The sequence below is a fragment of the Triticum dicoccoides genome, chromosome 1B (assembly GCF_002162155.2).
Source record: "Triticum dicoccoides isolate Atlit2015 ecotype Zavitan chromosome 1B, WEW_v2.0, whole genome shotgun sequence".
NCBI lineage: Eukaryota > Viridiplantae > Streptophyta > Magnoliopsida > Poales > Poaceae > Triticum > Triticum dicoccoides.
The window spans coordinates 332,941,305-332,955,137 of NC_041381.1; the positions used below are offsets into that span (position 1 = coordinate 332,941,305).

General features: G+C 42.5%; 1 protein-coding gene across 1 annotated transcript; it reads right to left on the reverse strand.

The window, feature by feature from the left end:
- Positions 1-814: 814 nt before the first annotated feature.
- Positions 815-13,280, reverse strand: LOC119333456 (aminopeptidase P2-like). Its single transcript, XM_037606343.1, has 14 exons — positions 13,210-13,280; positions 10,971-11,390; positions 10,153-10,278; positions 9,942-10,061; positions 8,813-9,088; positions 8,066-8,238; positions 5,178-5,435; positions 4,609-4,760; positions 3,853-4,043; positions 3,567-3,675; positions 3,293-3,447; positions 3,092-3,184; positions 1,383-1,463; positions 815-1,171 (listed from the first exon to the last, which is right to left on the reverse strand). The coding sequence occupies exons 2-14, from the start codon at positions 11,307-11,309 to the stop codon at positions 1,109-1,111; spliced, it is 2,136 nt and encodes a 711-aa protein (XP_037462240.1). The 5' UTR covers positions 11,310-11,390; positions 13,210-13,280; the 3' UTR covers positions 815-1,108.
- Between the last annotated feature and the right edge of the window lie 553 nt (positions 13,281-13,833).

A 13,833-nucleotide genomic window follows, 5' to 3' on the forward strand; every position in this document is an offset into this window, starting at 1 on the left:
GCATCCCCAAGCGCCGCCGCAAGCTCAGGACCGTCGCCGATGGTCTCCAGGCCAACCAGTGGGCACGGGACATACACAGCACGATCGGCATACACAAGATTGGGCAATACTTACGGCTCTGGCAGGCTATCAGCGCCACGACCCTCTCCGCCGAGCCAGACAGCCTCACCTGGAAGTGAAGCACAAGCGACATCTACTCCGCCAAATCAGCCTACCTCGCCACATTCAATGGCTCCATGGGCTGCGATGCATGTAAGCTCACCTGGAAGAATTGGGCACCACCGCGCGTCCGCTTCTTCCACTGGCTCGCCCGCCTGGACCGATGTTGGACTGCCAACCTCGCCCGCCGCGGCATGCAGCACCCCGCACGTTGCCTCCTCTGTGACCAGGCCCCCGAGACCATGCACCATCTAACCCTCGCCTGCCCCTTCACCAAGCAGATATGGCATGAGGTTCTGCACTGGCTCAGGCTTCCCTGCGCCCCGTCCGACAGGGAGATCTCCCTCAACGACTGGTGGCACACGGCGCGACATGTCACCCCAATGCCCATGCGCAAGGGCCTCGCCTCCGCGACCCTCCTCGTCCCATGGATGATATGGAAGCACCGCAACAACTGCATCTTCAACCGAGGCCAGCCCTCGACGACCGACCTGCTCACGAAATCAAAGACGAGGCCATCCTCTGGGCCAGAGCCGGCGCCCTCGGGCTTCGTGCCATCTTGCCTCAAACCTGGGACGTGCACTGATATGCCCCCAGCCCCTGTAATTCCCTCCTAGGAGGATTGTAACCGAAACTCTCTTTCTTTCCAAAGCAATGAAATGCAAGCTCTTCTTGCGTTTTCTCGAAAAATTATAGGGGAAGACCAAACAAAGCAACTGAACTATCATAGTTACTAATCATATAACCAATGGCAAATGAAGATGTATGCAAATCGCTTCACCGCTTTGAACATTACACTAAGCTAACCGGGTACCGATAAATAAACCAGCTTCAACCAATGCCTTAGACCTTGCCATCGTTTTCCCTTGCTTTCTGCCAAGAAGTGAATGAACACCTAGTGACTTGCTCTTCTTGGTCGCTTTTTGTCATGTTGCGACATGCTTGGTGTCTAGAGAGGCCTTGTGTTAACCAACAGCCAGTTGAGAAGATTGCCACTCAAGAAAGGAGAAACCTGCAAATAGTCGTAACTCGTACTTTAGTTGGGCAATTATTCCAAGACGATGAGGTCGGTTACTGTTGGAAATTATGTTAGTTAAACATGAAACTATCGTCCTTTAGGAGATCTCATGATGCAAGTGCAAGTATTCATTCTCATGCACAATAACTCCGCTCTTCATCAAGTAGGTTTAGTAACAAACAGGTCTCAAGTATCTAGAGCTCACCTTTTCCCAAACTTGTTCATGGTATTCATTGACCCAATTTATCTCCGAAGGTGATAGCAAGGGTAAGTCAATAAGCTTTCTCTGAAGTTGCAAAATGAATAAGAAAATAATCAGAATTTCATGAATAATGTGCTTAAGCTGGACAATAATAATCAACAAAACCAGCAGGTATAACTAAAAAATGACCAATAGATGTAATGAAAATTTGGATTGTCAGAATGCATATCAAAGACCATACATTCAGGAAGGGGCTGAGCCAAGAATAGAACATGGGGTGCCAATGAGATAATGATCAAAGAAGAGTGATAAAACAAAGATATATGAAGACATAAATATCCCATTCATATCAAATATAGCAATAAATGTAAGAGCTATAACACAATGTAGGGTTGATATCAAATTATAGCAATATCTCATTTGCGATTTCATGAAATCATATATGTTTTGCTTATACAATAGAAAGCTACATTTCTGTTAGCTCAAGCGTAGCTCTGTGACTACCAAGCCCATTAAACAAAAATCTCATTGGAGCTGTGGCGACTAATCTTCAGCAGGCTTGATCTCAATAACTACCTCATGCATTCTGGTGATGAATCCTTGCTACACTGGTGGCAGTGCTTCTCTACTCATATGGACACAGACTTGGCGCTCGATCATTGCATTGGTATTGGTGGAACATATGGAAACAAAGAAATGAGAGGGTATTCCAAAACACTGCTTGCACAGTACATGTCCGTTTCCAAAAGCTTCAGCTCGAAGCGAGGGAATGGGCGGATGCGGGCAAGCAATGGGTAATGACACTAGTCGAACGACCTTTAGAACCAGACTAGGCTGACATGTTGTATTTTACAGACTCTCTAATCTCATCCCCTTCTTTTAAATTGTAAACTTTATTCTTCCTAATCGCCATGAAAAGCAGTGACACTGCATTTCGTCAAAAAAAAAACTCATCGGAGATCTTTGCATCTATTTCCTTCTCATGCAGACATCATGTAATTCAGGAGTAGATACTAACTAGTAATTAAGCCTGTCTAACTGTCCACAGTTTATGAATATAACTCGAGACTTAGTCCTTGATTATATCTAGGGGCCTATTTGGGTCAATGCCCTGGAGCACCCAGCCAAATAATTGGCGTTGAATGCGCCTTGGAGAGCTGTTTGGATGGACACTAAATTTTTGGTGTGCCCAGCTGTCCGCCTTCGCTAGTTCACCTCTGCGGCATTTTTTTGGTGAGACGGGGGCGGCCAGAACGTCCGCCAATTATTTGGCGTTCTCCGGATTGGCAGGGCCAGCTCTGGCGCAAGCCAAACAACCCCTAGGAGTCTAACTGGTAGATAGCAGCCGCAGTGGTCAACAGTTTATGGAACGACCCATGGCGCAACAATGGAGTGATTCGAGTCGAGTCACAGACTTAAAGTACATATATATGCGTGAACCTCCATTGAGCCAGCTACTAATTACTCAATTAATACATAAATATGTACTTAAACTAGCTAATACTAATACCCGGTGAAAATCGTTGAGGGGACCTATTGGTTGAGGTTACCAGTCACTGGAATAATACTGGGAAACTTTTTAAGGTGATATCTTTAAAAGATGTATTGTCAGCTTGATTACTGACTGTTCAAATTAGAAGTATTATTCATATCACTATCTCTAAATTTCATCGACGGAAACATTGCAATTAATAAATAAAATGCATGGGTACCTGAATCGGAACAAAAGTTAGTTTCTCAAAGCCCAGGTATGAAATGCCGCCAAAAGAATTGGCTAAATTAACCTCCTTCACCAGAAGCAGATTCTGCAAGGTTCAAAAGTATAAAAAAATACTTGCAGTACTAACTTTCAACTGAACAATCAGCACATAAAATATTGAAGATTGACATGAGCACCAAATAGGGAAACTTACCTCGATACGAATGCCAAATGAATTGTCTTCATAATAACCAGGTTCATTGCTTACAATCATGCCCTTCTGTAAAGCTGTCAAGTTTCCATATCGATAGCTTATGCTCTGCGGGCCCTCATGGACGTTGAGTGCAGCTCCAACTCCATGACCTGTGCCTGAACCAGGGACAAACATGCTCCAGAACTTACATGCATTCCATTTAGAAGACCAGTCAAACCAATAGTTGGTATATAGATGATTCAGGGCCAGAGATTTGTGTGATCAGAGAAGGTACCATGTCTGTAATCAAGCCCAATCTTCCAGAGAGATGATCGTGCCAGAACATCTAGCACAAAACCTGGAGTTCGTTCTGGAAATACTGCCTGATCTAGAGCTATATGGCCCTGTACCAACAAACTTCCATTACTTGAGTAAGGTATTGAGAACAAAGAAGTGAAGTATTTGAACATACTCTAGTATTCATTCCTCAAAAAAAAAAACTCTAAAACTGAAGTACAGAAAACAATACATAAAATAGCTCACTGTTGCTGAGACGTGTAGTCTTAAGAGAAATGACACACCTGCAAAACCCTTGTGAAGCATTCCTTCTGCCTCGGGGAAGGCTCGCCAAAATGAACTGTCCTTGTAATGTCAGTCGTTCCATCAACATATTGAGCACCACTATCTAACAAAAAGAGATTGTCACTTCCAACAGAACTGCAGCTATCCGGAGTTGGTCTGTAGTGTATTATAGCACCATTTGCACCATAACCTGCATGTAAAAAAAGGATTAATGGGTAAAAAAATCAATAATTCTGGTCTCTCAGTAGTGGGGACATCACACACTTGCAGACTGGAAGACATGGAAGAGTCAAGGGTGTCATCAAGAACCAGATGTGTCATTTCATCCCTATTTTGCGTGACAATCAAGCTTACCATAGCAAACATGAATATCATACTAAAGCGACAAAGTACATAAAAACAGTATTCATAGTTTCATACTGAAGCATATCATCAAAGTAGTAGGAGTAGTCCTTAATACAACAAAAGGAGGTGAACTTTTTTCTGAAATAGATTAAGTTTGATGGAAAAGGACTCATCCCAGTGCCAAGAGGCCACATAAGTAAAAAGATATTGCATCACCCTACCCAGCATGCTGTCACCAACCGAGGCATAAGCACAAATGAACAATAATCACCCAAAGCCTTCTTTCAACACAATGAATCCAGACACGGCGCAGAAATCAGAGGAAACACCATAACAACACATAAAACTCAACAAATTAGTCGAGTAATCCGATGACAATTTGCTATTGACGGAAAAATGTGGGAATATACCACTAATAGTGTCGAAGCTTGTCTCTATAAAACCATCTTGCTTTCGGCGAAATTCAAGAAGATTTTCTGCAACTTGCACTTCTGTAAGAGCCACACTATTACGAACTTCCTCCTCTATCCAGCACCAGAATTCTGCTAAAGCAGCAGCATCTCTGCAAGTGTATTATGCACCAGTGCAGGCATGCTTGGGTCAGATGGCCCAGGATTAACAGAAACGCTGATACAGAAAAAAAGATGGTGTGTGCTGAATATTGTAAGTGAAGTTTCTCTTTTTTTATGTTCACATTAGGAGAAAAAACAAATGAAGTGAGTATTGGTCACACTACTGCCTCTACATCAGTACAAACATAAAAGCTATCAAAGCGATTATTGTGATAGGTCAGAAACATCAAAAGACGTCTATTAAGAAGCCACCATATCCATGAAACCTTTTCTGTGCATTTGCTACAGTAGAATACATCAGCATATGTTTCAGTACCATCAGTTCTACGAAATTGACGTTTTATATTTTCTTAGAATAGTTTTCAACACAGGAAAACCCTGAACTCGTAAGTATGCTGAAACAATACCTTAGATGCGAGTTCTTCATTCCTCTAATTTCTGCCTCATTTTTAACTGATTTGGCAAGGGTGACTGGTGAGCCTTTGTACAGACCGTTTAACTCCATATTCTGACGTGGATCATCTGAAGATGCCTTTTTGCCAATTTGCCTCCCTGTCTTTCCTCTTTTTCCCATGTATCTGTCACAACCAGATCTAAATACACTGACTATGGCAGCATTCACACTTGAAGAATCCAACCACAGTTTTGCGCCCTTTTCTGCCAGCCTACAGAAGAAAAACCACTCCCAGTTCAGACAACACAATGGAACAGGAAAGAGGTAACTGCAGTGAAATAAAACAATTAGTAGTTAACCATTTACAATTATCCACTTGATAGTGCATCTAGTGCCCCCTAGCGAATTTTGATGATTAATGACAAACGATTTAACGGACTAATGTGTTTAGTGAGTGTACACAGGTGCATAGTCCCAAAGGATGTTGGTTTAACCTATGGATGTCTGACCCCTAAAAATGTTGGACACCGAAGACATGGTTTGCCTCTTGAAGACTATATAGCTTTTAGTGCCTCAGTGAATCACTTTGAGTTTAGGGCAAACCGTACTATTAAGAGGGGTTGGATACTGTGGTTAATGGATGGAGCTTGCTGATGCTCAGTTAGAACCCGACCAGATACACAGCATATCCTTTGAAATCTCTTTGAGATGCATTAGGCCATTAGCTATGTTCGTTTACACCGGTTTTGAGATCGGCATCACCGAGGATGACCTCTATTGAGCGCGTTTGAGTCTTCAGTTTTCGCTGTGTGCTTGGGGCGTGGTTCATCAAGTCCGGTGTCTCCGGTTGTGAAATCGGCGTCACACCGCTTAGCTTCTATCAGGATTTAGGAATCCAACAGTTTGGGGTTGCCCTAAGTGTTCGCTCGTTTCGAAGATTGGCGGTGCCAGTTAGGATCTCATCGTTGCCGGGATGAGCCTATGTTGTGCCTTTGCTGCGGCCCTTTGTCTTTTACTGTCGAGTTCATCACACCGGTGTTTCCGGTTTGGCCATCAGTGTGGTCAAGATGAGGCTCTGGAAGGCAGGTTATTTCAGGCACAGTGCTTCTGGTTCCTCGGTCGGTGAGTCTGGCTAGGAAGGCGACGTTACCGTGTTGCGACTCTGTTGACACATCTTTCCGCTTTGCACCTAGTGCCACAAAACTATCCGTTGTCTGAAAATCCAGCAGTGTCCGGTTAGGATCCCAGTGCCGCCGTGTTGTGAATCTTGAAGCAAAACAGCTAGGTTTCTGAGCGTGCCTATGAAAGGAACCGAACCCCTACGAGCTCAGGTGGACCTCCAGTGCAGTTATTACACTCTCATACTTCGTGTCCCCATTCCTCTATGCTCTTGAGCCCCGTCTTAAGAGAGGAAAACCATTGAGAGGGAATAGTTGAGATTTGATTGAGCAGCTTCGAGCCTAGATATCTTACTAGTTACTCTCGGAGATTTGGCCGAAAGCAAAGGGGATCACCTCAAGATCCACCATGAGTGATCGGCTGAGTTCCTCGTGGACTTAGCTCAAGGAAAACAAGGTATAACCTCAATGGTTTCAGAGCATCGAGCTCAGCCTCTCCAGAAGAAGATATTGCCAATAACTTGAACTTCGGGAACTACATACGCTGTCTTCATTTCCCTACTCTTTACCTTCTAGTTCATGCTTTGTGCTTGTTTATATACTGGTTGGTACTTGCCTTCTGCTCTAGATAAATCTCAATCTTTCGCTAGTTGTAATTTTTAGTTTTCCCTTCAGCAGACTAGAACTAAGTGAGATGAAATTACAGAAGAAGTTTTTACTTCTTGCACTATCATAACCAAATAGTGGCTAATTGCTTTTCCAACATACGGATTCTCAAACAAATGTTCAGTAGTTCAACCAATAAACAACCCAAATCCAGTAGGTACATACAAGACATGTACAACACCACAATATAATTGTTGTTTTCCTCCTTGCAGATTGCTTTACATGATTAGAGATTCATAGATAAACATGTTTCTAACTATACTCTTGCATCTTACTAAATTAATGTATTCATGAGTTCGACTCACCTTTGAGGCAGGGATGTGATTACATAGGTCATTTGAATGTGATGGACATAACAGAACCCCCGCTTTTTAACAAGGCTATAACTTACAGAAACTTCGAAAATATGCATCTGTTTGGCCAAAACGAACAATTGACTTGATCAAGTGCCAAATCAAATACATGTGAATCTCATCTAACTCAAATCATAAAGCAAGAAGGTGCCATCATGATCAAAATCAGGAAGAAGGCAAAAGCTGGTGAACTACTCATCGACCATTCCAAACAGGCTGTCAAAAGCCAATGTAGACATTAATTGATGAAAACAGAGACTTCAGGTGGTCCTGTGCCAGATTAAGTGCATATAGGTCTTACTTCTCAAAAGATAATTGTTGTTTTCCTGAATAGGGTATGAAGATGTATGCAGCTGGTAGGGCACAGGGTGGGAATTATGAAGCTCATAAGTATGCAATTCACATAATCCAAACATGGTATTTCATATTTTCCGTATTTGGCAGGAAAATAGAAAACCTCAGTCCAACATAGACTACAGGCCTTTGCAGTAAATATTGAATGTTCCACACTTCATCCGCCTTAAGGCTGTATTAAAACCTTGATTGACTTCCATGCAGATGGGCTGTATTAAAACCTTGATTGACTTCCATGCAGATGAATTACAAACTGATTAGAATAATCAGATCACATTGTTTCCAAATTTTGAGATGACAAACAAATCTAGGTAAATTGCATAGACTGCATTGATACGAAGATACAGTAAGGAACTGCACATTCAAAGCCAGACACCAAGCTATGTAAAATATTCTTTGGTAAAATTTACCTTTCTACATCAGATAAAATTGCTTTGTATGATTTTAACTTTACTCCAGCTTTCTTGAGGTGCTCCAATACCTCTTCAGATACTTTGTTGCTATCTACAAATAATGTAGCAGTGCTCATCTCCACAGTCAAGTAGCTATAGAATACAGGTGAATGTGGAACATCACTTCCTCTCTGCATTCAATAGTGGTGTCAACCATCAGTTTTGTGGAAAGTGTATTAAACAAAACGCAACAATATTTAACAGGGTTAAAAAAGCGCAAACGTCCTTGTACTTTTCAGTTGGCATCAGATGTTGTACTGCTAAAACATCAGGAATTACTTATTGCGTAGTAAGTCTTTGAAAAATGCAGAATATTGTAGATTATCATGCAACCATGATTATCAAAACAATAAAAGTATATAATTAAAATGCCAAACAGGGAGCACGAAATGGTAAGTAGAACAGTCTATTGACCTGTACTAAGCATTAGTTACCAATTATCAAAGCACGTATACGGTAATAACATTGGAAAACAAAAAAATGCATGACTAGTAACAGTATAAAATCATGCGATGCTTTTGAACCCAGCATTTGAAGTAGCTTTCTATAACATGCGTCTATCATGTAAGGGATTGGAAGTCAAATTATTACATATGAGAGAAAATAAACATGCGGAGTTTCAGGTTCAGAAGTAATCCATCTTAAACTGCAGGATGCTCATAACCAGCATACCATGTCAAAATAATGGTGAAAGCTAAATCTTACCATGTTTAACAACCATGCAACCTCATCAAGCATTGAAATAACCACAGTGTCACACCCATTTTCATCAAGCTGTGATCTGACAAAAGATAACTTCGATGCAACGTCAACACCAGCATACTTGATGGCATGCACCCTGGTAGGTTCTTTTGGGGGCGCTGGCCTTGATTCTCCCCATATCTCATCAACCAGATTAAAATCTCTAATCAAAATTAACTCGTGATTCTTGTCAGAAATAGCAGTCTTCAATTCCTCAGCAGCATCAGATGAGAAAAGGAACTGCATCCTTCAAGCAAACAAAGAATAGAGGATTAGGCCAAGAATACAATAACATAAACAAAGTGCAGAGTCGTCAACATATCAAATAATCAATGGGGAGTAATTATACTGCTGTATTTTTTACTCAAAAAGTTAGCTTATGGGATCTTACTAGTACAAATCTCAAAATTAAAGTTGCATAACGGGGCAGTATGAAGAAAATAAGTTTAAATTCATGATATGATATTGCAATTCCAGCTAACCAAATCATGACTTCACTTATGATATCCTTGAGTCACTTAATGAAATGGTCAGGTAATGTTAAATTGTGATCCGTATTCTACTACCGTGTTGGGCACGGCATCGTTTCATGATAAACGTAGTAGGAGTGGTGTAGGGCTTTGCGTTGACGTCGACGCGTACAATTATAGCTCGTTTTCTTATCCTCCAAGACCCTTGTATACTGTCGTCTACATATACCCCATGTAGTAGCACCTAAAGACGGCATGTCCTCTCATACTTGTAAACTCCTCCATAATAGTGAGATTACTTCTTCGTGTCTCCGTAGTTGTTTCCCGCAAGGGTTTTCCACATAAAAATCTGTGTCACTCGTTTTATATAACAAGTAAGAATTATAACTCCAAAGACAGCATGAAAACAATCCTCTAAAATAAAAATAAATTACTGCCAAATGATATCATCAATTGGCATGACAGAAAGCATACTCAAAAAAGTTATTCATTTTGTAGAGTGAATTTGTTGATTATGTAGATTCTTATGCAGGTAAAATTATCATTTCACAGATTTTAGTAAGGGCAGTTATGGTCAGCAGGCCATATGGAGAAAGAGAGCACAGAACAAAACAAAAGCTCACCGGGTCAATACCAACTCGAGAACCAGATGGTAAGACATCATTCAACCACTCAATAGTGGTTGGAACACCGTGATTTCCACTCCGCATTAGTGTCCAGTCATGGCTCAATTCCTTTTCAGCCTGCTCAACAGAAGAACAAAACATGAAGTGTTAGCCGCATCCAAACCATATGTGCAGAAGAATTAAAAATTGCATCATCGGAATGAAGTACCTGGAGAAAATACCGGCCATCGGTCCAAAAAGCAGCATTATTTTTTGTGACCACGGCTGTACCAGCACTACCAGTAAATCCAGTCAGATAGGCACGTCTCATGAAGCATTCTGCAATGAACTCGCTCTGAAATAAAGAGTAACGAAACAAGGAGGAGTCAGGGAGCATGCAGCATCATTGATACAAGAATAAACTGATGATTTTCTGAACACTATACAGCACTATTAGCTTCACCAGTTCAACAAACTGTGGAGACACTACATAATATGATAGTGTGCTCTTATGTGTATTTACACTGATCATGATGTTCTGCAGCTGTAGCTCAATGCCACTTGCCAGTTCCACACGCCAAGTACATGGCTGATTTCACTAATACGCTGGGTGTATCAAGTATATATCCATGTGCGTGTGCCCCGTGCATAAAAGCGATTGCTCTAGCGGATGCCTATTTCCAGAAGGCCATCATATCAAAAGCAGTCCACAGGACACAACCCAACGAGCCAGAGATATCAAACGCTCGATCAGTATATGTTTCAAATTTTCACCTGATAGGTCAATACTCACCACTACTATTAATCACCGAGAGTTGCGTGAACAAAGAGATCCGGTAAGCTCCACGATTGGAACATGGTTAGCACCACACATATAGAAATAAACTATTCACTCAGGATCATCCGTGCCTGAATGGCGCGGAGTTACAACAACTACACTAATTGTCTTATCAACACGGCCGCACGGGTGCATCATTTCTCCACTATCAACGAACCGAATCAGGAGAATGATAGCACTCATTTACAGCATTGATGGAGGTGGTGAACCTGGTGGGCATCCTGGGAGGGAACGATGTAGGCGTCGATTGCAATGTCCGGGCGCGCGAAGAGGCGACGAAGCGAGCGCAGCTTATCGTCCTCTCCGGTCGCTGGTGTGGAGGATGTCGAGCTACGGCGCTTGCGGAGCTCCGACGAGGAGAGGGCGACGACGCGGCCGTCCCCGCCCAAGGAGGCGGGGGAAGAGGAGGTGCTGGCGCTGGCGAGGAGGGAGCGGCGGGGGAGGAGGAGGCATAGGCGGCGGAGTAAAGGGGGTGTGGGAGGAGAGCGGCGGCCGAGGAAGGCGGCGGCGACGAGGGAAGGGGAGAGGCGCGCGGCTTCGATCGCCATGGGCGCGGCCAGCGTGGGGACGGCGTGAAGGGAGCAGGGAGATAAGGGAGCGAAGAGAAGAACGCCGAACGAGATACTTTTCTTTTAGAGATAAAATAGAGGGTCATTAAAGTTGAGTCAAAAGCAGTCACTGAACTTCACTCATTACGGTCACTATATACGCAAAGTGATGATTATACGGTCACTGTCACACCGTAGAGCCCCGTATAGCAATCTGTTGACCGGTCAAATGATCTACATGACTTTCAATTGACTGGTCAAATAGCAAAAAAAAAAATAGCAGCCTCATTATTGCAGTGGGCCCATCTGTCAGTAGGCGGAAGAAATAAAAACAAGAAACGTACATGCTGCAGTGAGGGGAGTCGAACGAAGCACATTAGAGCCAACGAAGCACATATACAGGAAGTAGGCCTTTTATATAGAGATGTTCACGCAATGCACAAGCCTGTTCATTGAAAATGAAGCGCGCGTGCGCACACACAAACCGTGCGCACATATATATTTTGAAAATTACATTTATTGTATCAAATTTATGTAACTGTGCCCAAAAAAGTGATATATTTTTTCATGCAACTTTTAACAAGTGTTTGCATCTTTTGTTAAAAATGTTCATGCATTTTTTAGAAAGTGTTTGCATATTTTTTTTATAAAACTTAGTGTAACTTTGTATTAAAAATGCATCCGCATCCGCTATAATCCGAATCTGCCTCCTACTCTGCTACTAGTTCCCGCGCTCAAACCAAAGCCTCGGCCTAGCCTTTATAATCTCTCAACTCAAGAGCTAGGTGTCAGAAAATAAACCACGAGGTTGTCATCGCACATGAGTCCGAGCCCGTGTTCGCATCCAACGTATAGGTCCAGGATGTCATTGGCTGTGGAAACGCAGCAGGAGGCTCGCATGCATGGCCAGAGAAGGACTGCTTTCCTTTGTGCGAAGAGGCAGGAGAGATGGCCGGGTCATCTGGTAGTGGCCGGTGCGGTGTGCGTGCATGCAGCAGGCTATGGTGTTTTAAAAATATTTATGTAGTCTAAGGTGTTTCTTTAATTTTAGAATGTACGTATGATTTTAGAAATTATGCACGCATTTATAAAAATACTCATGTAATGTAAAGTAGTGTTACCCTTACCGGAATGCCCATCTATTTCCAGAAAAATTCTTGTACTCTTAATTAATATTAGATGAATTTTAAATATAAAATTACATTAGGTTTTATACAAAATATGCAAGCAGTTTAAAAAAAGCATGAGCTTTTCTAAAAAAAGATGCAAACACTTGTTAAAAGTTGCATGAGAAAAGATTTCATTGTTTTGGCACAGTTACATAATTTGATAAGACGAAAATAATTTTTTAAATATATCTCCGTCCGGAACATGTGCATGTTTTACTTCTGAGAATTGTTTTTTTTATAAACTACTTCTGAGAATTGCTTGTGTGCATTGCGTGGAATTTACTTTATAAAACGGAGCACCTACAAAATGGACAAGTCGGTTCAGCTAGTCCAGCGGTTCATCTTGTGTGCATAACGCGAGAGGGCTTAGTTTCGATTCCCCTCGTTGTCGCCCACTGTTTTTGTTTCTATAATTTAATTTTTTGGCCCACGGACAAACAGGCCCATTGCAATATTTGCGATTGTTTGACCGGTCAACGAAGTGCCATACGATGTTATACTACTGTTTTTGTTTCTATAATTTAATTTTTTGGCCCACTGACAAACAGGCCCATTGCAATATTTGCGATTGTTTGACCGGTCAACGAAGTGCCATACGATGTTATACGACAAGTCAGTGACCGTATAATCACCGCTTCGCGTATATGATGACCGTAACGAACATATTTTGAAGTTCAGTGACCGTATCGTGCTTTTGCTTTAACTACGGTGACCATGAGTGTATTTATTGCTTTTTTTTAGAAAGGAGGCATTTGCCCGGCCTTAAACTGAGGCCTAAAGTATTCGACGAAAGTAAGTTAAGGGTAAAAGGCCGCAGCCAACAAACACGATGCAGCGCGCAATGATAAAGAAGAGCGCAAAAATCAGCTGGCTGTTGAAGTAGCCGGAAACGGTCATGCCAATGCCAATGCTCTCCCTCATGTAGCTCGACGAAGCTCAGGAGGTGTTTGGTTCATGCTATTGTTACGGTATCTTATAACGATGGTAACATATAACCTTAAATCTTGTTTGTTTAGATCTCTCTGTAATCTGATAACTCCGGTAACAGATCCCGCCCTATTAAAAACTGATACCCGAGAAATTGGGCGCAATCAGAAAACGATATGGCAGTCTCTCCCTCCCTCGTGTCGACCCTGTCGTCTTCTTCCCAAACATCCACGCCACGATCTCCATCTCCGCCCACCACTCCCCATGGCCTGAGCAGTGTAATCCCGTAGCCAAGGACGGCGCCAACTGGAAGCGGGCCATTGTCGACTCCCTCGCCGGAAGTGATGTCTGCCCGACGAACGGGAAGAGATCGCTGCGGAGCAATGGCTTCCACGAGCAGCTCCCATGGGGGCGTGCGAGGATGGCAC